Here is a 23,800-nt window from a genome sequence, read left to right on the forward strand (position 1 = left end):
TTAAATTGAAGGAAAACACTGTAGTTTTACACAAACACCAGATTTTGCGTGTTAAATTTGACATGAATAGTATGAAACATATTTAAAATAACATTTGTTGGAGTTTTTGTCTCAATTACTGTAATAACCGCTCATTGGCTTTGACGTGCAACTTCTCAGCTTTCAGAAACAGTTGGAATTTTTTACGATTGGCACGAACCGTTGCGTAATTACGGTTGTGCTCGTGCAAACGTTAAAGGGTCAAAAAGGCTTAGACATTATTTTCCCCTTATTTTATAATGTTTATTTTAAGTTTGAGAGGAGGAATCTCCAGGGCTGTGTGTGAGCGACAAAGAGCGCTAAATATGCAGCGCCGCCGTCTTGATGTTTTTAAGGTTAGTGGGACATTAGTCATCGCTCTGCGTCCACTTAGATAAAAATGGAGCTACGAGGCGTAGAATTAAAGCAGTCGTCGCAAAGCAGTGTTTTTCACAACTGCTGGAATTGGTCTTCGCTCGCTAAACGATGGGTTGTATAGAGACAAAGATGCCATAAAATAGATAAAACACCATATCCGGTCAATATACTTTCAAATAAATGAATAAATAGACATGGACTGTGATCACAAAGCACATTCATAATGACCAATAACGCTTTCCTCTGCCCTTTAACATTGATTTAAATTCTCCCAAGGTGATTGTGACAGTTTAACATCACTTTTTTTTATATATATAATTTATTCCTAGAAACTAGAGCAGAATAGATAATATCTGTCTTCCCAAGTTCATTCTTGAATCTGGAGACATTTATGAAGCAGAATTGACCTTAAAAACCTCCCTCATGGGACTCGAAAACCAGCAGAAAATAGTAAAATTCACAATATTCTTGAGTAAAAAAAGCACAATCACACACACTAACATATAAAACAGACTCTCTCCGAGTGTGTCGTTTTAAATAATAACAATAATACCTCAAGTGATTTGTCTTATGTCGAAACAGACGGAGGCAGAACAGAAACATTGCGTGAGTAAAGCGAGGCAGAGATTAGAGTACGAGTGAAAACTGGAGTTTTTCATTTAACTTTCACATTAGATTAAATCAAAAATTAAGCAACTTTTCATGCTTTTTCCACCTTATTTTATTTCGTCAAAGGTTAAAAATCCGACCTCTGCTCTTATGACATAAAGAAATAGTTACGTTCTTCACCTTGACGACATAAAATGTACCCGTTAAAACCCATTATAATCACATATTTATGTTATAATGACATGGCGGTACCTCCATATCGACCCGTTTCCCTGTTTGACATAGATGTAATGTTTCCGGGAATCAACTAGGAGGCAGTGTTGTGTTATAAATTGCAGAAAATGTGTTAATTTGTGTTTAATGATCATAAATTATGTTGTTTAGGAAAAAAAAAAAAACATTTATATGGATGGGAAACATTTTGTACTTCAGGCGACGAGAATGCAGTTTTTTTTTGTTGTTTATCCCTGTTAGCGTTTAAATGTTTAAAATACTTAAAAAAAAAAAAAAAGCAACCATGCAGAAAGCAACCATGAAATTTTTTTGAAGCGTCTCGTCCCCGCCCACCCACTGTGCTGCTGGTGTATACACACAAACGCTCCCTCGGTCACGCTAGCCTCACGGAGCTACAGATCTCACAAACGAGGCTAATAAAATCATAGCAAATAAACAAGACCATAAAACCTGCGTCGTGCGAGAGAAACAATAAAGCCCATACGATATTAAACTTATGTTATTAAATTTAAAGTAATGAGAATAATGAAAAAGTAATTAAACAGAGAACATTACTACACTTTCCCTTAAGCGCTTTATATTATTATCATTATCATTATTAATATAAATTAGTTGTGTTTTCTTCAGCAGAAGCTTCCTTGTTTATGCTCAACTGCTCGAGGCGCGCAGAGTTATTATGTTACATGTCGGCCGCGCAGCTGCTCCGCTATAGGAAGCAGTGACACACACACACACACACACACACACATTCTTGTACTTGCTGCATACTGAGGACTGGGTTGCTGACAAAGTGAGGACCGGCATTTCCACTTTATAAATCAACACAATTATAAAATATCTACTTCATGAATGACATCTACAAAGAACTACTGGTTGCAGTATGTTGCAGTATGCACTGGTTGTACCATAAAATGTCTGCAGGTGGAGCCTCAGAGCAAAAAGGGGCTGGAAAACTTTTTCAATTTTTACGATTTTTTTTTTTTTTAATTTTTGGTCCTAAATTTTACAAAAAACATAATACTTGTACTATGTCGACCAAAATTAAAAAAAAAATTGACCAAACATTTTTGGTCCAAAATTTGACAAAAACGCCATACTATACTATGTTGTCCAAAAGTTGAAAAAAAAATTCAAAACATTTTTTTGAAAAAAGAATTTGAAAAGATTTTTTTGAAAAAAAAATTTGAAAAAAAAATTTGAAAACATTTTTTTGAAAAAAAAATTTGAAAACATTTTTTTGAAAAAAAAATTGAGAAAATTTTTTTGAAAAAAAAATTGAGAGCATTTTTTTGAAAAAAAAAATTGAGAACATTTTTTTGAAAAAAAAATTGAGAACATTTTTTTGAAAAAAAAATGTGAAAACATTTTTTTGAAAAAAGTCATACTATACTATGTCATCCAAAAGTTGAAAAAAAAACAAAAAAAATTTGAAAAAAACCTTTTGGTCCAAAATTTGACAGAAAGGTCATACTATACTATGTCGTCCAAAATTAGAATATTTGTTTTGACAAATTGAGTATAGCATGTTATAGCAACCTAAGGAAGTGATTTCAATCAAAACAGAGTACGGCCCGGCCAAAATGTCCTCACTCCGTAAAAATGACCTCACTTTGTTGGTTAAAAAGCCTCACTGGTCCTCAGTATGCCGCAAGTACAAGAACACACACACACACGCACACACACACACACACACACAGTGTGGCGAGGGTCTGGGTGCGGAGACAAGATGGTTCAGATTACTGTAATAAAGCATGGAAAATGAGAGAGGGGGAGAGGGAGAGAGATGATACGGTCGGATAAGGCCTTTGGTCACCGGCAGCGTGGGTTATTTTTATTCATTTTTCTCCTCCTTGATAAACATTGAGCCAGTTTTTATTCAGCGGGCGGCGATAACTAACCCACGCCGACGGTGTTCGCGGAAGGAAAACGGAGCAAAACGCAGGTGTTTTTCACTCAGCAGAGCTCTGCAGTGTAACCGTGCTCGTCGCCCTAGGTCTATGTTGCAATATTTATAAGTATACTGCGCGTACTGTAATACAATACACAGCCCGGCTCACTCAGCTTACTATTGATTTTTTTTTTTTACCTCTTCCTGATGCCTATATTTATGCAAGTCACCGTTTCAAAGTCAATGTCAAGCTGCGAGCTGCGCTGTTTGGTCACACACGTGGTGAGAATTAGGTAATTTTACAGTAATTCAATGTTATTCCCAAAAGTAACGCCCTGGTAATACCTGATTAATATGAATTAGTGTTGGTTACCATCAATATAAGACCTTTACAGGAGAATGGTTGTGATGGTTTTCATCCCCCATGTTTTCCATTGTCATTACCAAGTTTAAACTCTGTTATTACTATATAAAATGAGATCGCATTACTTTAATATTCCTTGCCTATGACAAAACAAATGCCATACTTTTACCACAGTTATAAATGTACAGTAATGTAAAAATGAAGCAACTCTTATGACGTGAAGAAAATACTTACGTTCTTTACCTTGACGACGTAAAACGTACCCATTAAAACCCATTATAATCACATATATATTAACCTCCAAGTCATTATAACATATAATCATGCGTTACATTGTATTATGCTTTCATTCTGAACATCATATTGACCCATTTTACTATTTTGCGTAGATGTAATGTTTCTGGGAATCCAGCAGGTGGCAGTGTTGTGTCGCAAATAGCAGAAAATGTGTACATTTTGTGTTTTATGATCGCAAATTATGTTGGTTAAGAAAAAAAAAAAATACACGTTTATGCAATTTATATGGATGCGTCATTTTTTGTACTTAAGGCGATGAGAGTGTATTTTTTTTATTTAATCCCATGCTGAATCTCATCATCATGTAGTAAATTGTTTCTTATTGTGTAACTAAGTAACATTACATAAGGTACATTATGTAATAAAGCTATAAGCTATAAGCTATATGGCCATAAAATCCTCCTAATATGTCACAGAGACTCAGGAATAATGTTCATATAACAAACTGATGCATGTTTTTTTGCATGTGGCGCCACCTGCCGCCATCTACCAGTCATTGCAGTCAGTAGAGTCTCAGCTGCCGAGCAACCACGGGTTGCCAGTTACGTCAGAAAACGAAACCTAAAAGACCTCGGTATTTTGAATTTCAGTGCAGTAACCGTTTTTGGCCACATTCTTACATATGGCACCTTTAAAAATGATCATTTAAGAGGTTTAAAATGCGTAAAAACATGTTGATTTATTGTGTTAATCTGACCATTTAAAGTAAAAAAACAGGAAATATTTTGCACTTTCGATGAAGAACTCTAGGCTGCATAAGAGTTAATATGTAAATATGAATTGTATCCTTTTATCAAAAGGCACTTTCTTTTATTTTTTGTCCCCCTGCAGCGTTCCCACATTTCATGGCCTCCAGGACGACATTCTGAGCAAGCTCGCTGACGTCCTTGAAGAGGTAAGTGCCTTTATATCCAAAGTGTCTGCCCATCTGCAGCCTCCTCTACGCGTCTTAACACATTTCCATATTTCATTAGCGGCGCCGAGAGTGCACACAGTTGGGATTTTGGAACAATTGTTGCTCTTTAGCGTGTGCTCTGTGTGGTAATGCCCCGAGTAAATGGTCCACCTGCTAAGAGCAGCATGAACCTGCCCAGGAATTCACTTTCAACTGCTTTCAGGAGCCATTTCAGGCCTCGGAGGGGGGGTTAAAAGAAGAGAGTAATCCATTTTGGAGTTTTTTATTATTATTATTGTGGAGGTGACATCCATTTTGATCCTTATCTGGGAATGTTTTCACCTTTTCAGTGTGGTGGAGTGATCTACTGAAGCAGGAACACAGTGTGTGTGTATGGTGGCATCACAACTGTCAGAAAATAGGTGAGAAGATGAGATTAACTGAGATTAGATTTGACTTTATTGATCCCACAGTGGGGAAATTCACTCGTTACAGCGGCGAGACAGACAGAGGAAGACAAGTACAACGTTGAAGGCATAGTTTGGGGGGTTTTGAAGTGTGGTTGTACTCATATTCAGCAACTTTCACAGACATTGAGCGCATCTTTCCTCCTGAAGACCTGCTGAAGAGATGCTCAGCGTAAACATGGCTGCCAGAGGATACACCATGATGATTTTGGAATTATAATTTCATCGTCTTATTTCCAGCTCCCTCAGTAAGGCTGAAATCCATTGTGTACGAAAAAGTGTTACACTCAGACCCTTCAGCGCCAAAAATGTGCTTTTGAAAACCATTCAAAAATGCAATTTACGATCTCACCATACACACATTTCCGTTATATCTGGATGTCAATCTGGGCTTTTGGTGTAAGTGATATTGTTGACTACTCTCCACCAGGTGGCGTCATTTCGAGAATAAAAACATGCTATTTTTCTACATCAGGCAGTTATTTTCTGACTGGGAAGTGAAGTTTGCATTTGCCTTGCAAAACAAGAACATTTTCCACCCACACCAAACTCCGTAGAGAAAATCGGCAATTTTAAATCAGGCCACGCAGGAGTTGTTGATCCACTGCTGCCTTCATCAGTGTTCACCAGTTCAAAAGTGTGATTTTTTTTTTTTTTGTCTGTGTTTGAAATCCTTTGTTTCCAATTGACCAAACACACAAATTTAACAAATGAGACAACAGAACACCACAAGCTCCTGTGGGCTAAAAACACTGGTTTTCTCTATGGACTTTGGTGCATCAGATTGAGAAGTTTATAAAGTACCTCACTCCAGTTACCAGACTGTTGTTGCTCTGGTGTGATCTCATTGTATTTTCCTATCTTTACCTACGCCATGCGTAGTTTTTCCACTCATTTCATCTTCCTGGAAACCTTTTTGAAATTCTCATATTTGTGTAAATGCAGCTTGATTAGAAGAGTCTGGACGGCATTAGCTCATAAGAACAATATCAATTTTTAGAAAGGTTGTGTGGGATGATGGATTACAAAAGTCAAGTTTCGGGGGGAGTTAGCTCATCGATCCTCGTCGCGTAGAAACAAATAGGAATTAATGGCTACCAGGAAAATGCGTAATAAAAAAAGAAATAAAATCAGATGAATCGCTGCTATGTTGTTTTACCTGCGATGTTTTTCGTCATTTAGTGTGTGACACGTGTCAACACCGCTTGGTTTTACTTCAAATCTGCTCCCCTTCGCTTCGTTTGATGTTTTCTCAGGCACAACTTAGTTATGCAAACATATTCTCATTTACTCTTTTGATCTTTTGTGCTCCGGAACATTGAGGCTTTCATTGTGTGTGTGTCGAGCAGCTGTTTTTGTCAGTGTTGTGTGTGCGTGTGTGTGCGTGTGTGTGTGTGTGTCACTGCGAGGAAGGAGTCCAGATCTTTTCAGTTCTAATGAAGAATATTTAAAGTAGACATATTATACCTTATTTCTCCAAGTGAACCTAGTTCCCTGGTGTCCTAATGAACATGTCTGTGACATGCTTTGGTCAAAAACACCTTAAGGATGAAGCACCACAGCAGTTCAATCACTCTGCCAAAACAGCCCTGTTCAGAACGCTCTCTTTTGAGCGCCTGTCTCTTTAAATATGCAAATGAGACACAGGAAACTGCGTCAGCGTCGCTGAGGCTAACGGCAGCTTACAGTTAGCAGTTAGCATTCGGAAAAAGCCATCATTTGCCGACTCGAGCCGGCACATTGTCGTCATATATTAAATGTAAATCCTCTGAGGCTGGAAGTTTGTGTAGAACTCTGTGCTGCACTGTGCAGACAAGAAAAGAACACTTTGCAGACTTCAGCTCTTTGGTTTTTAGGGACAAAGCGGAGCTCCACGAGACAACAATTCCAGGAATATCTCATTGTGACGTAGCAATGAGTTCGGAAGTCAACGTTGCGTGTTTTATTTCCTGTACTTAGACTGAGGCGGACCACAAGAGTCATCTTTTTTCACACTTTGCCTACTCATACACTCTTAGAAATAAAGTAGAACCATATAAGATTCTTCGACTTGTCCTCATAGGAGAACCCTTTTTGGCTCCAGGTTCAACTTTTTTATAAAGCTTCCACCCAGAACCCTTTTAAAACCCTTTATTCAGGAAAGGGGTTTTAAAGGGTTCTCTGGATCAAAATAGCTTTCTTCAGGAAAGGGTTTTTCAGAAGCAAATGGTTCCAGGTAGAACCTCAGCCCTTGTAGAAGGACCCTTTTGGAACCCTTATTTCTAAGAGTGTAGTGTCTCCAGAGTCCCACATATAAGTATTAAAATTATTGAAATTGTTGATTTTGCATATTATGTCCTCCTTTAAAGGTGCATTATGTAATAAATCTAAAGCAACTGGCCTTAAAATCCTCCTAATATGTCACAGAGACTCAGGAATAATGTTCATATAACAAACTGAACTCACCAACAACAACAGTACAGACAAAATATTTGCATTAAAAAAAAATATTTTGCAGACTGCAAATCATGTTTATGTTTTGAAATCATGTTTTTTTTTGCATGTGGCGCCACCTACCGCCGTATACCAGTCATTGCAGTCAGTAGAGTCTCAGCTGCCGAGCAACCACGGGTTGCCAGTTATGTCAGAAAATGAAACCTAAAAGACCTCTGTATTTTTGAATTTGAATGTAGTAACCGTTTTTGGCCACATTCTTACATATGGCGCTTTTAGTGATGAAGCTTCTACGAAATCTGCTGCACTCACAGCACAGTCAATAACGAGGATGATTTGAAAGCAAAAAAATACAATCACAACATTTTTATGCGAGACGGTGAAGGTAAAACTGACAATATTGAATCAGGAGAATCAGTTTAGTTACAGCGCGGGCGACAGTGTGGGGGAAAGTAAATCTGTGGGAGTTACACATTACAAACTTTACGGTTGGAGGACAAATCCATCAGGGAAGAAAAAGACGACGAAGAAGAAGAAAAGGTTCGTGGGGAGCAAAGCCCTCTCTCCATAACAGTGACGGAGAGTGAAATGGAATGTGTAAAGATGGGGACAGTGTGATTAAAGGAAATGGAAAGAAATAGGACAAACAAAATCACACGGCGGTAGTTTTCGACAAGGAGCGGATTAAATCTGATGTATTTAATCAAGGGGATATAAAACGAGCCCTAAGTGAAGTGATGCACCTGTGCCAAAGGGCGATGGAACGAGCTGGGGGGGATTATTTTCAGGAGGAGGACAGACTCTCGCAGACAGTTTTCGGTGATGTGTTCACAGGTGTCAGTTCAGGAACAAGGCAAAAAACTGACAGGAGGCAAAGAAAAGAAAAAATGTAAAAACATCACGATCTGACGTCATAGACTCTGACGTTATAAAAAAAAAGTTAATGCGGCGGGATTAGAACTACGCACCGGAGGGAAGGGGAGATAAACAGATACAGGTGAACGTGATTAGGGCGACTCGGCGTAATCGAGGCACAGGAAGCGAAGAGAACCCGAAACAAGATGAGAGAGTGAGCTTGTGCTCGGATGTCGCGGTTTCGGAGAAGGGAGGTTTTAATTGGAAAGCCCTGAAGCCGCCGGATCGCTCTAAAGGCCCTTTTATACTCGTTTATGTTCGTCCTTATTAACATCCTTGCAACATTGTGTGTGTTTTTTTTTTGCACTGGTATAGACTGCCCTCTAGAGGGCAGTGCTGAGGCATCAACAAACATAGTGACCATTGAGGAGGTCATTTTCTTCTTGTCCGTGATCCGAAATCGACTGAAACGCAAGCGAATTTCATGGCAGCGGAATGGTTAAAGTACCGATTAACGCTGTTTTTTTTAATGTGTATCTGCGTCATGACCTTGTTTATGAAGCACTGAAGGTTCGAAACAAACAGTTCAGCCACTGCTGAGAACGCTGTGTTTTATTGTAATCTCGGGCTCAGCGAGATCTCTGAAAAAACCCGGTCCGGTGACGTAAACAGCGGTTCTCCTGGACAGCAGATCCTCCTGCTCCGGGCACTAGTCCGGGCACATCCGGTTGCGTACATTGAACCGCAGAAGTAGAATCACGTCCGTTGTGGAGGTGTTTCACGAGCGACAGTGTCTTCTGACTCTGGGTCAAAGGTAGTCAAAGGGACTGCGGCGGGGAGTCGTGAAGAAGCTATTTTTAAACATTGTTAAAACAATGTTTTGACAATGAGTCGCAGTGCATCCACTGTTCCAGAGGGGGGAGCTGCGCTTCTGAGATGCCGCATGCTGCGTTTCCATGACGACTGACCAGAAAAAGACGCGCGTGACGTCATGTTTACGTGACTCCCGATTGTTAAAATGATTCTCTAAAGTAACACTAAACTTTAATAACAGTGGCACACATACGCAGTACACAGGTACGCTAGTTATTTGTTAGCGCTGCTCTTTTCCTTTAATAAACAGACTGCTCCAGTTCCACTGTAGGCGCGCCAACCGGCGCTAAAAAGGAGCTAACGCAGCTAACGGAGCTAACTGGTAAACGGTGGCCTGGACTCCGGCGTCGCGACGGCACGTAATCGCGACGTCATTCTCGTCTTTTTCCGGTCGGTCGTCACGGAAACGACATGTCATGCGTTGACCCGTTAACCTTTTGCACAGCACCGCAATGAAGCAAACATGGCAACCGCACAACTCTGGGTTATTGCTGCGTGAAGTGAGTCATTATACTGTAGGGTATACATTTCCAGGGAGAAGCAGTGTGGGAATAAATACCTGAAATGTCACATTTTTCTGCCGATCTGCTGATGAGTCAACAGGAAATACCAAGCTCAGGCTTTTCAGTCTGGACTTGTGCTTCCAATGATGGCGTTAAGAAGAGAAAACAAAAAAAACCCGTGGACCTCATCAGAGTTTGACAGGGACTGAGTTGCAGGTTCTCACATCACATTCAGTCCCCGTCACATTCCACATATCACTCCAAATGCACTCAAAGGCACCGTCCTTGTAGCCATCACTTTTCAGGCACAATAATGCTAAAGTTCTTTCAGCGTTAGCCTTGTCCAGTCCAGTCCAGACTGTGTTTGTAGCTTCTTCGCTGCAGGCGAGGGATTAGTTCCAGCTCCCACAACCTCAACCATGCAGAAATACTGTATGTGGGTGGGGGGGGGAAACGCACTGATGAATGGATATCCTGTATTGCTTTTACTCTCTTGGAGGAACTACGGCATTTGAGTTATTCATTTATTTTTTTTCTTCCTTTTACCAGCTTATTTATATTATTCAAGGTCACAGAAGCATGTCTGTGTACGCTGCGGGAGGAAGGTAGAGAAAGAAACACCTTGGTCTGCTGTTATTAAAAGAGGAAAAATCAAATTGAGATTTTATCACACCGCAACAAATTTGTGCAGAATGTCTTGTAATGTAATATAAAAAAAAAAACCTCCTGACTGAAGCACTTCTCCTTCTCTTTCTCTGACAGACACATTATGAAGACGGCGAGTACATCATCAGACAGGGCGCCCGAGGAGACACCTTCTTCATCATCAGCAAGGGAAAGGTGAGAACGCCGGCGTGTTTCCCACCGGCTCTACTCGCCTCAGCATGGCACGGTCAAGTTGCGTTTCCGCTAGCATTTTAGCACTAGAGTGCCGTCGCAGGAAGAGACGTCCGACACCAAAATCAAGCCGAACAATGCCGAATTGTGGATCAGTTAAAAAGACACAACGATCCGAAAAAACGAGGGTTAATCTCCAACAATTACCAGGGGAAATGTCTAAAATCTCAATATTTAACACAGGAGTCTGGTGCATTTAGCGACAGCGACAGAACTGCTGCTAGCTAGCAGCGAGCGGCAGCACAAACCCTGCTGCTTCAGTTACACTGAAAACAACCAGGAAGTGAGCGTCCTTGCTCCTTTATTAAAGACTTCTCGGAGTGAAATTAGGAAATGAAAAGACACAAACACATATTTGTAAATGACAATGATACAACCAGCAGTTAAGTTATTAACTGTAATTAAATGTGACAGCATTAGCTTAACAGGCTGGGGAAACATTAGCCGTAAGTGTAAGTTTATGCTAGCTTGTCATGCTAACATTGGACTGCTACTTTCACACAAAACTCCATAAAAAAATATACAGAAAATGGCCAATCACAGCCCTCAGCTTTGGTTGTATACTGTATTGTTTAAGGCTAGGGAGGGTTACCTGGATTAGCTTAGCATTAGCTTAGCTGGTAAAGAGTTGTGCTTTGGAACTAGAGTCCTGGGTTTGAAACTAACCTTTTTTCTTTTATTTTTTTTCACTCCTGCGTGGCCTACATGTGGTTACATTGACATTTAAAAATGATAATTGTGACAATGAAAATTGCATTTTAATTAAAGGTGCATTATGTAATAAATCTCAAGCAACTGGCCGTAAAATCCTCCTAATATGTCACAGAGACTCAGGAATAATGTTCATATAACAAACTGAACTCACCAACAACAACAGTACAGACAAAATATTCACATTAAAAATATATATATTTTGCAGACTGCAAATCATGTTTATGTTTTGAAATCATGTTTCGGCATGTGGCGCCACCTACCGCCGTCTACCAATCATTGCAGGCAGTAGAGCCTCAGCTGCCGAGCAACCACGGGTTGCCAGTTACGTTTGAGCTACAATGGCGGAGAAAACTTAACTTAAAAGACCTCTGTATTTTGAATTTGAGTGTAGTAACCGTTTTTGTGTTGGCGGATTTCAAAATAAAAGCCCCGCTTTGCATACGAACGCCGTGTCAACATTTCAGAGTAAAAGCAAAGTGTCTATAAACGTAAATATGACATATTCAGGACAGAAGAGACTCTCTGAAGCAAAGCGATGGTGTTTTTGGTTGGAAACTGTCTCTCTACAGCAGAATGGACTCGCTCTCATTGCACCTTCCTGTCATCAGCTCTAACACACACACACACACACACACACACACTGAGCTCAGATGACACACACTGTGTGTCCTGTCTTTTTCCGAGCGTGACATGTTCATCCGTTTCCTTTTTCCCCCACTTCTGTCACACTTGTCGATGTTTCAATTAAAGCCACAAAGGCTCAGACTTTAGAAAGTCTGCTCACCTTAAAGCTGGAACAGACAGTTCGCTGCCTCATACTTGTCACAATGATGTTAAAACCCATTTATTGATCCCCACGACAAGCCAAGTCTTTCTCTTGCCGACTGAACCGCGTTTTCATGGGGCCGAAAAAATCGATTTTACAATACAAAGGAAGTGTGCGGGAGCTACTTTTGTTGTTAGTTTTATTGTCGGGATTACTCCCACGAAACGATTTGATCTGTTTGTTTAAAGCGGAACTAGACCGGAAGTTCCAAGTAACGCTGTTTTTTAGTGCGTCATTACCTTGTTTAAGAAGAAGCCCTGAAGGTTCTAAACAAACAGTTCAGTCACTGCTGAGAACGCTGTGTTTTATTGTAATCTCGGGCTCAGCGAGATCTCTGAAAAAACCCGGTCCGGTTACGTAAACACCGGTTCTCCTGAACAGCAGATCCTCCTGCTCCGGGCACTTGTCCGGGCACATCCGGTTGCGTACATTGAACCGTAGAAGAAGAATAACGTCCGTTGTGGAGGTGTTTCACGAGCGACAGTGTCTTCTGACTCCGGGTCAAAGTCATAAAAGGGACTGCGGCGGGGAGTCGTGAAGAAGCTATTTTTAAACATTGTTAAAGCGGAACTAGACCGGAAGTTCCTATTATCGCTGTTTTTTTGGTGTGTATCTGCGTCATTACCTTGTTAATGAAGCCCTTACGGTTCGAAACGAACAGTTCAGCCATTGCTGAGAACGTTGTGTTTTATTGTAATCTCGGGGCTCAACGAGATCTCTGAAAATCCCGTAATAGTTCCGGGCGGTAGTCCGGGCACATCCGGTTACGTACATTGAACGGCAGAAGAAGAATAACGTCCGTTGTGGAGGTGTTTCACGAGCAACAGTGTCTTCTGACTCTGGGTCTGACTCTGGGTCAAAGTCATAAAAGGGACTGCGGCGGGGAGTCGTGACGAAGCTATTTTTAAACACTGTTAAAACAATGTTTTGATAATGAGTAGCAGTGCATCCGCCGTTCCAGAGGGGGGCGCTGCGCTTCTGAGAACGGATGTGCTGGATAGTACTGGCCAATCACAAGACTCTGTCTTCTGGGGGTGAAAGTTCACTCTGAAATATCGCAGCAGAAAAACACCGTCAGAAAAGAGGATTTCTATCGGCTAGTTTACAGCAACTATGAGGTTTTTGAGCATAAAAACAAGTTAATATATGTAAGTAGACCTCCATAACTAACATATATGTGCAACAGGACCACTCTATGTGAGCTTTAATAATGAAAAAAGCTTCAAATCGATTATCAAAATAGTTGGCGATTAATTTAGTAATCGATTAATAATCAATTCATCGATTAATCGTTTCAGCTCTACAACACACTCTGTCTTCTGGGTGAGAGAGTTGAGTCTGAAATATTGCGGCTGGGGAACATCGTCTGAAAAGAGGATTCCTCGTTTACAGCAACTAGGAGGTTTTTGACCATAAAAACAAGTTCATGTATGTAAGTAGACCTCCATAACTAACATATATGTGCAACAGGACCACTCTATGTGAGCTTTAAAACCCACAGGACTGAACGAGTGCCGAGCTACATTTATGCGGGAAAAGATTGGGACCGTTAATCTTTTTTTTTTGTGCAAGCGTTGGAACAAATCAAGCAGCGACAGCTGCGGCTCTCGACAATTTGGTGATTACAAACTGCTTAATTCCAAATTCAAAAGACTGTGAAGAATGGGCTCTCGCTCGTTATCTGTGTGCGACTGTCAAGTGCCGGCGTGATTTTTATTCGACGACACCAAAACATCGGCCCGAACGTCGCAATAAAAAGCTGTTTTTTTTTTTACGTGACGCGAACAACTCCAGAATTTGGGTTCTGGACGCGATGACGACGAAACGCAGCTGCGGTGGCACAATAAAAAAAAGCAGCAGAATCTCCGGAACATCCCGGGCCAAAGAGTCGTGTTCTCAGTCAGAAAAATCTGAATCTGAATCAGAATACTTAATTAATCCTCGAGGGGAAATTGGCTGCATTTCATTTTTGCTCCGTCGTGAAAAGGAACAACACACACACACACACACACACACGGAATAGAAAATGAGCCAAAAAAGATAAACACGACAAGACAAGACACATATTCCTTATCCTAATATTACAAAAATATATATATATATATAAACCATGAAGATATCTGATATCACTGTTTGACAAAAACACGACTGGACGTCGTCTGAGTCACGACAACAACGGGAGAATCTCCAGATGATCCAGGTTTTGTTTTTATCCTGCTGTGTTCTAACGTGGGCTCAATCTGACATTTTCCAGAGATTAGACAAAAGTCTGGTTCACACTGGACGTGAGATAAGAGACAGACAGAGATTTAAAAGTATAATATTTATGTTCAGACTCAGCAAAGACACTGAAATAACTGTAAAAAAAAGCAGCAGTTTTATGTCACACCGCTGCTGCTGCTGCTACGATGTCAATGTCGTTGACATTATCGTCGTTTTCTGCCGTAAAACGCGTGGAAAATGTGCTCAAAATGGCTCGAAATCACACGTCCAGTAAGGGTTAGGTTCAGGTTCCAAATACACTTTGAAATAGTGTTCAATTGAACTCTTTTGGTGTTGATTCAATGCTAAAATTGTTCGTTTTAGAACTACTTCAGAGTGTGTTACGTTAATACTAAACTAGTTCAATTTAACCCTTTAACACCTTAGCCTCAAAATGTCTTTTTTTTTTGCTTATTTTAACTATAAAAGGGCCAGAAAATGTCCTGTGAGTTCAGTGCTTTTGCCCAGTTTTCTACAATAACTTACAATTTACTGGATGTTACAATAGTGCATTAAAGGCTCCATATGTAAGAATGTGGCCAAAAACGGTTACTACATTCAAATTCAAAACACCGAGGTCTTTTAGGTTTCGTTTTTCTGACGTAACTGGCAACCCGTGGTTGCTCGGCAGCTGAGACTCTACTGACTGCGATGATTGGTAGACGGCGGTAGGTGGCGCCACATGCTAAAAACATGATTTGAAAATATAAACATGATTTGCAGTTTGCAAAATATTTTTTTTTAATGCAAATATTTTGTCTGTACTGTTGTTGTTGGTGAGTTCAGTTTGTTATATGAACATTATTCCTGAGTCTCTGTGACATATTAGGAGGATTTTATGGCCAGTTGCTTTAGATTTATTACATAATGCACCTTTAACGATTTAAAATGAAGAAAAAACACTGTAGTTGTACACGAACAGATTAAATTAAATGTTAAATTTGACATTTGCACAATAGTTTACGCTCTCCTCATTTGTGACAAAGACCCTGATTCGCCGGCTTTCTGCCGCAACAGCGCAAGGGGAAATTACCGTAATAACCGCACGTGTTGGTTTTGACGTGCAACTTCAAAACCAGTACTCTGTGTTAAAGGGTAACACGTGAATCCAGGTATTAAATTGACTCCTATACTTTAACACTGCACATGTTTACTATCATATATATATATATATATATATAAGATAATATTAGGAGTTTTTTTTGTTTTGTTTGCATTCTGACACTTGCCAGAAAATGTCCAGACTTAAAGCAACTTTATTGACTCCAGTGAAACATACAAAAAAACATTAAAATCACACAAATCCACTCATTTATAAAGGTTACGGTTCAGGCGAGGTGACTGACAGACTGAGCAGGTAACTGCCACGAGTCACGCTGACCGATGACGGAGAGGCGGAGACGTGGAGTGGGGTTTTCGCTTGTCACTTGACACACACACACACACACACACACACACACACAGAAATTCACTTGTGACCTTATCGCTTTCCCACGTGTCACACTGCAGGCTGCAGACAGTGCACTTTGTCTAGAGGACATTCCGCCAAATCTGCTCCTCTGATAACACACACAGTCTTACCTCCATCAAGTCTTTTCTCCTCCTCCTCCTCCTCCTCCTCCTCCCTCTTCTATTTCTCCACCTGCTCCCACACACTAGACAGTAAATAATTATGCTGTCACTCAGGTGGAGACAGAAGTACAGTGCTGCTGCTGCTGCTGCTGCTGCTGCAGGATATGCTGCTGCATGTTTGCAGAACTGACTTAATGGATTGACAAGATCCTTAATTAAGCAATGCCGCCCGTTTCCATCTTTATTCACTTCATTTGAAAAAAAACAAAGGAAATCTTTCTCATGAGTTAAAGTGTAGCGACGCGCGCTGCCATCACTCACACGACGTCGACGCCCGGCTAATGAAGTGGTCAGCGGCGCCCGAGCAGATCCTGCACAGAGACGGCAGTCGTGCAGGTGTTTGTTACAGACTAACCGTGCGTGGGAAGTCTAATATTTAACCCGCTGTATTGAGCCGTCATTTAGGTGTCAATTATTCTGTCAACGAAACGTCATCCATTCTGATGGAGCTCTAAAAAAAACTGAGCTCTGTTCAGTTAAGCGTCAGCGATTCGGCTCACGATCGCCGGCTAAAAACACCAGACTCTTCTGTTAAGTGTTGAGATTTTTGATTTTAAATGTTGGGGATTAAAATAATTTTTAAGTCTTTTTAACTGATCTACAGTTCGGCATTGTTGGGTTTGATTCTTGTGTCGGACGTCGCGCTCATGACTCTTCTGGCTCAGCTAGCTTGGAACCTCAACATAGCAAGTACGAGAAAAAAAACACCAGGTACGAGGTACTATCCTTAACGGAAAAGCAAAAAAACAGAGTAGAGTTGAGTCTAGCCGAGTAGTGCTAGAACTTTTATAATGAAAAAGAGCCACAAGTTAGCTAAAGGGTTAAAGGGTTAGCTAACTTTTTTTATCAGAAAATTCAAAATTGTTAAAAAAATTACAAAATCAAACATTAAAAACTAATTTGAGTGTCTGAAGTGACTCCAGCAGAGGGTGCTGTGAGTGCATTTTGGCCTTACATCCATTTTGAACGCTCCTTTGGTCCATGCCAGTGATGTCATGTTGTTTTGCTATGAAAATTGAGGACACAAGATGAAATTGTCCTCCCGAGTGGACAAACATGACACCAAAACATCTGAAAAGTGGAAGTACTTTGGATTCTTCACCATATTATGGCAAAGAAACAAAGAAATATGCTTATTCTCCTGCTAGCTTAACTGCTAGCTTAGCTCCAGGTACAGCTTGTCACATTATCCATCGACACTGCTGGTGCCAAACAATCATTCACTCTCACATTTTCACAATTATGGGTTATTTTAGAGTGTCCAGTTCACCTTTTTCATATTTTTGGAGAGGGTTTTTTTCCGGAGACCAACAAGCTAGGTCTTTTAGCTGAAGGCTACAGCGAAAAAACCACTCCACTCCACTGTGTGACCCACATCGGGGTCGTACCTATGTTCCCTGAGTCCTATGTTCCCCGGGTCCTATGTTCCCCACTTTGTGGAAGCCTGGGTGTGGAGCTCCAGGGTAAAGGGTTAGGATTAGGGTTAGGGGTAAGGGGTAGGGTCCTATGCTTCCCGGGTCCTTTCGGGTGAACAGCGGGGAACATAGAACCCTTTTTTAGAGAAAGGGTCCTATGTTCCCCGGTCACATACAAAGCGGGGAACATAAGATCCGGGGAACATAGATACGGTCCCCCCACATCACATAAAATGTATTTTTCAAAGCCCTAGCCAGTGCTCACACGACTCTCGTTATGGTTACGCGCTTATATTTTTCCACTTGTGTTCCATTCTTCTCCCGCTCACCCTCTCCCATTTTCGTTCACCAGGTCAATGTGACGAGGGAGGATGTACCCAACGGCGAGCCCGTCTACCTGCGCAGCCTCGGCAAAGGCGACTGGTTCGGAGAGAAAGCGCTGCAAGGGTAAGATTGCTCCTGACGACGTGGCCTCGGACAATTTAAATGCTCTTTTCAGCTGCCGTCGCCGTCGCCGTCGCCTGTCTCCCGACTCGTTTTGACTGACAACCGCGTCGCTAATATCCTTGCTGCGTACGTCGCTCTTTTCTAATTTGCGTGTCCGTCAGCCTCCAGCTCTTACCTGTCTCTTCTTTTCCTGATTTTATAAATGTTTGTAAACGCTTCGATCAATCGATTTAACCGTCGCTCCGCAATCGTCCTGTGAGATCGAGACAATATTTTCAACCCGCCGATGCCTCAGTAACTTTGAGTTGATTAAAAAAGGATGAGACGGAACAGAACAGTTGTCAGCCCGGAGTTCATTTAAACAACGCTCTGTTTATAGAAAGTACAAATAACACTGCAGACTCTGAGGTGTGTGCTCTTCTCCCCCCCCCCCCCCCCCCCAACTCTATATTTGCCACAATCAAAAGACAAAATAATAGTGTTTATGTTCAAGTGCGGCTCGAGTCTCGAGTTCTATATTTTGCACTTGGCTTTGTCTCACTGACAAGAAACTCCGGGGGGAAGAAAAGTCTATATTTATGTATAAGGTTTTTTTTTAACGACGGGACCAAGACGAGCAAGATCAGGTTCCTTGACTTGAGTCCTCAGAATCAGGAGGTCTTTGCGAAGTCTCAGTTTCTCTGGAGAAAACGCAAATTGGGTCAAGGGTAGCGGCTGTAAGATGGAGGCGGCGATAGCGTTGTTTTAGACGTACATCGTGGCAAAAAAAAAAGAAGCAGAGGAAAGAGGAAACGACTGTTTTGTTGTATTTCTGCTCTTTCTTCTGTAGCTGCCTCATCTCCCTCTTGTCCTTTTTCCTTTCACCCCAACCTGTCTAGGCAGATGACTGCACATCTTTGAGTCTGGTTCTGTCAGAGAGTTTTTTTCCTCTCCACTGTTGCCTCTAGAGCAGGGGTGTCAAACTCATTTTCACCGAGGGCCACATCAACGGGCCCCCACGGTTGCTGTAGTGGTTAGCACTCTTGCCTTTGCAGCAAGAAGACCCGGGTTCCTGGGTTCGAGTCCCCGGGTTCTCCGGCTTCCTCCCACAGTCCAAAAACATGCGATATGGGGATTAGGTGAATTGGTCACTCTAAATTGACCGTAGGTGGGAGAGTGTGAGTGAATGGTTGTTTGTCTCTATATGTGGCCCCTGCGATGGACTGGCGAACTGTCCAGGGTGTACCCTTGCCTAGTGCCCAATGTCAGCTGAGATAGGCTGGATGGGATGGGGCCACATCAGCATAATGGTTACCCCCCAAAGAGCCAGATGTAACTGTAAGACAGAATAAATGTAACTAAATGTAAACGCACCCTCAGAAAAATACTTTGAAGCACGGGTGGTTTCTTCAGCCGCAATAAAGCTAGCTTTCACCGCCGTATCATTTTTTGGTTGTGGCTTTCTTGAACACATTCTGTTGCGATCGCAGTTCGCCTTTTAATTCTTTGACAATTTGTTGTTTTTTCTTGAAGGCTAACTTTGGCCATACTTGGCTCCTTGTTTGGTGTCAAAATGCCGACGTAGATCGTACTCTTTGACGACCGACACCGCCTCGTAACACAAAAGACATGCCGCGGTTTTTCTCCTTGAAGCACAAACATGTATTCGCCTTCCCATCTTTCTTGAAACTGCCTCCCATCTGCGTCAATCTTTCTCTTCCTGGACATTTTGGGATCATTTGTGGATATTTCGATCTCAATTTCAATCAATCTGTAACCTAGTGGCGAGATGCCGTGACTTCAGGGTAACACAATCGCCATGCATTTGCGGGAAATGGTGGTTTATGGTCAACACACGCATTAAAATGAGGTGGCGGGCCACGTTTGACCCCCGGGCCTTGAGTTTGACACATGTGCTCTATGGTTACCTCTGCTCTCCGTGGTGTCGTCTATGTACAGTGCGTTGAGATAATGTATTCTATGATTTCTTATGCTATGGCTTTTTTTTCCGAATGGCGGAAAATGGCTCCACGGCTCGTGTTTGCCGGCAGTTTTTACAACAGTGAGGAAAAAGCAGTACGATGCAAAGATGGATGTTTACGTTGGTGTCGTAAAAAATATGTGCTATTCCGAAAACTGTAGGCGGAGAGGCGACCCCAGTCTTGCAAAGTTCTGCTTTAACTTGTTACATTAAATATTGAAACTTGTTTTTAGTGTTGTATACCTCCATCTACGTGATGTGACGGCTAATTATGTCTTAGCCAAAAAGAATTGCAGTGCCATAAAGCGTCGGAGATGCCTTCAAATCTTAACCTCTTCTTCACGTCAGACGCAGCGACGAAAGCGTCATAAAACCATGTCTAACTTTAACAAACACAGACATGCTGCATACCCACAGAAAGGTCAGAAACTCAGCTAAAAGTTCATATAAACCATTCTTATGTTCACCAAACACAGTTAAAACACTGACGGATCAAACCAGCAGGAGCGTTAAAAAACCCGTTACAGCGCACACATTGAAAAGCGGCACCGGAGCGCCAGCGTGATTATGTAAACAAAAAAAACACGTGTCGGCTGGAGAGCTGAGAATCTACAGATTCCAGCGGTACCATTTTTTATCACTCTACGACCAAGATTCACGGATCCAGCCCCAAAATAAGAGCTAAACAACTGACTTTCAAGAAACACAAGCAGAAACGCGTCTTACCTTTTGCTGTTTATCAAAACAAGTTATTTCCACCCGAACAAAACCACTCCTAATGAAGAACTACACTTCCCAGCATGCTTTGGGAACAAATCCCGGTCTGATCGTTCATTACAGAGCGACATTAGGGTCGTTCTGAATAGAGAGAGGCGAATGTCTGCACAAATGCGTCATTGGCATTTATGTCCTATTGACTCGCTAATGAAGTGATTCTCACGCATTTGGAGACCGGGGGGTCTGATTCTACCGGTTAAGAGGTTTAAAACTGAGCTGTCAATTTCCTTTCACCCCAACCTGTCTAGGCAGATTTCCTCCAACTGCGTGATTCTTTACTCCGTCTCTCACACGCGCCGCTTCACAGACCCTGACGCTGAAGCCGATGTGACACAAGACTTTTATTTGGCGAAGCCCGAACTAAAGCGGAACTTCACACACAAGACGCTCCACGCTGCTTTTTCTCTCACAATAGAGACATTTTTCAATTATTTTCTGTTTCCTTGACAGAGTAGCACATCACATCAAAGACGCCACCGATCGGAATCTTTTATCTGCACAAAGTGAATTGAATACCTCGTGAGCACAGTCGAGCTGCAGCGGAAAAAGCCGATAAAAACCTTTCTAAATAAGCAGATGTTAGTAAAGCATGAACAGCCCTCCAGCACTAACACCTGTAGCAGAGTCTGTGATGATGATGATGATGATGATGATGATGATGAAGCACCGGGGCAGCATGGTTTTGAAGGAACCGGGCTGTGTTTCTCCGATGGTACTGCAGGGATCAAGTGATTCACTGCAAGGAGCATTTTCGCTCGCCATAAAAAATGTTCTATATGTTCTCCTCCTGCCCTCAGAGGCCAACTGCCTTCAAGCTATATTTGTTTTCATTTTATTTATTTATTTATTTATATATTTATGTTGTTGTTGCAGCAGCTCCAAGGATAATCTATTATTGAAACAGACGGAGGGGTGGAACATTTATTAGTTTATAGCGGTTGTTCTCAATCTGGAGAGAGCGGTGGCACGCGTCCAGGAGGTCCATGAAAAAGCGTCCAAATTTATCCATAAAAAAAACGATGACGATGATTTACTCCATATAGGCCAATTATTTTCACAGCAAAGTGCCAGATTATGACGGATTAAATTGAGTGAAAGTTGAAGAAACTTCTTTATTGATGTACAAGAACATTAAATCACAATATGTATTGGTATGGAATGTGTCCATCTTCTAGATTACACATCAGATTATCATTGTGTCGTATATGGAATCATAGATTATTTCCTCGTAGAACGATTCCTAATCAAATTAGACCGAATTAAATATATACGAGGGGGCTCCCTAGAATATGTTTTTTTTTTTTTTTTTTTTTAGCTTGAACCTCTTGTAAACGTGAATGGAAATGGAGACGTCGCCATCTTGTGGCGACACAAGCTCAAATCAGCTCCTGGGGTTTTTTTAGGAGCAACAACTCAGGGACATGTAATAAAAAAACACAATATTATGTGATAATGTGAGGTTAAAATAATACATATTTTGAAAAAAATAATTAAAATTTGATAGAGAATGTAAGTTCATGCAGGATCTGAATAGTAATTTAATGTTTTTCTTATTGAGATGTTGATGAATGACAACATGACACAGATTAATAATTTATAATGGATTAAAGAGCTTTGCTGCGTCCGTGTTGTCATATATTAATTTTGTATTAATATGATTAATATAACTACTGAAAGTAAACACACATACATACATATACATATAACTTTTTTAATGTTTTGAAATTGAAGATTAAAATATTTAAATATATATATTTCCTCTCAGTAACTATGACAACGTTAATAATATATTAAAATTGACAAAGGACAGAAACTACAGAGGGAGCAGCAATTACACTTTTACTAGCACTGAAGGAATTATTGGAAATATTGAATAATGTTTTTTTATTACAGATTTTTCAATTTAGTTTGAAGTTTATTGTAATAAAACAGCAATCAAAGTTATTAACCAAAAAAAGAAGTTTTTTTTTTTACTTGTTTGGGTTTTTTTTATTTAAAAACAATTTTATTTTATTTAAGTGCTTGTATTTCTTCTAAAAAATACTTTCCCAAATTATTATGATCAAATATCTACATTTGATGGACAATCTTCAGAATAATACTGTTATTGAACTGTTTTTCCTTGATTTATTATCATCAAACATATTTAATTAACTGAAAATTATATTATTATAATGATCATGAAAGAACTTTATGTTAAGGTTATGTTAATAATTCAAATAACGTGCAAAATCATTACATTTACTGGCAAATCTTCAATAAAAAAAACCACAAAGGACAATTTTAAGGTTATTATTTGAAGGTTTTCATTAAACTATTACAATAAAACAAATTATTATGATTACTTTTTTTTTTTTTTTTTTGCAGAATAATACTGTTATTTAACTGTTTTTTTTCTTGAATTATTACAATCAAACATCACAAGAAAAGATGATTGTCGTGCTTGTGTGTGTGTGTTTTTCCAATTGGGATTTTGAGAGTTTTATTGTTACACAGTTTTTCATCAAGTTCTGAAGTTTTCATAGGAGAAGTTACCTGGAAATACAGCCAACTAGTGCAGCAAGTATACACGCTATATATATACATGTATATATATATATATATATATGCTTAAATGTATATTCGTAAATAATAATAATTGAGCTGGATTGTCAGTGAACGTCTCTTCAAAGACTAATTCATGCTCTGTTTTATCAAGAAAACACACACATCTTTTGTTCCATAACAAAGTGCTCTCTCTCTCTCTCTCTCTCTCTCTCTCTCTCTCTCTCTCTCTCTCTCTCTCTCTCTCCTTCACCTCAGCACTTCATTGTTTTCATGAACGCAGCTTTTGTCTCCGAGCGTCTTGAGCGAGAAAAGACGCCTTTGATGGTCGAGCGTGGCTCGCACATTTAAATGAAGACGCAGGTCGTCTCGAGCGGCCTTTTGATCAGAGGGCTCTTCTTTCTGTGTGTGTGTGTGCGGCCGTCTTTCTAATTACAAGTTAACTGTGCATGTGTGTGTGTGTGTGAAACTCAATAGCTACACACACACACACACACACACACTCACAGACA

At 40.6% G+C, this 23,800-nt stretch overlaps 1 protein-coding gene across 3 annotated transcripts in view; it reads left to right on the forward strand.

Moving 5' to 3' along the window:
• LOC310934377 (cGMP-dependent protein kinase 1) overlaps positions 1-23,800 on the forward strand; it is a gene marked incomplete at both ends in the record, with an annotated part of 169,169 nt that overhangs the window by 111,360 nt on the left and 34,009 nt on the right. For all 3 annotated transcript variants that reach the window (XM_083898089.1, XM_083898087.1, XM_083898088.1), the window contains 3 exons: positions 4,620-4,683; positions 10,577-10,654; positions 17,913-18,007. In XM_083898089.1, coding sequence (XP_083754215.1) covers positions 4,620-4,683; positions 10,577-10,654; positions 17,913-18,007 — 237 coding nt within the window. The remainder of the gene's footprint in view (positions 1-4,619; positions 4,684-10,576; positions 10,655-17,912; positions 18,008-23,800) is intronic.

The sequence above is a fragment of the Microchirus variegatus genome (assembly GCF_963457635.1).
Source record: "Microchirus variegatus genome assembly, chromosome: 11".
Lineage (NCBI taxonomy): Eukaryota > Metazoa > Chordata > Actinopteri > Pleuronectiformes > Soleidae > Microchirus > Microchirus variegatus.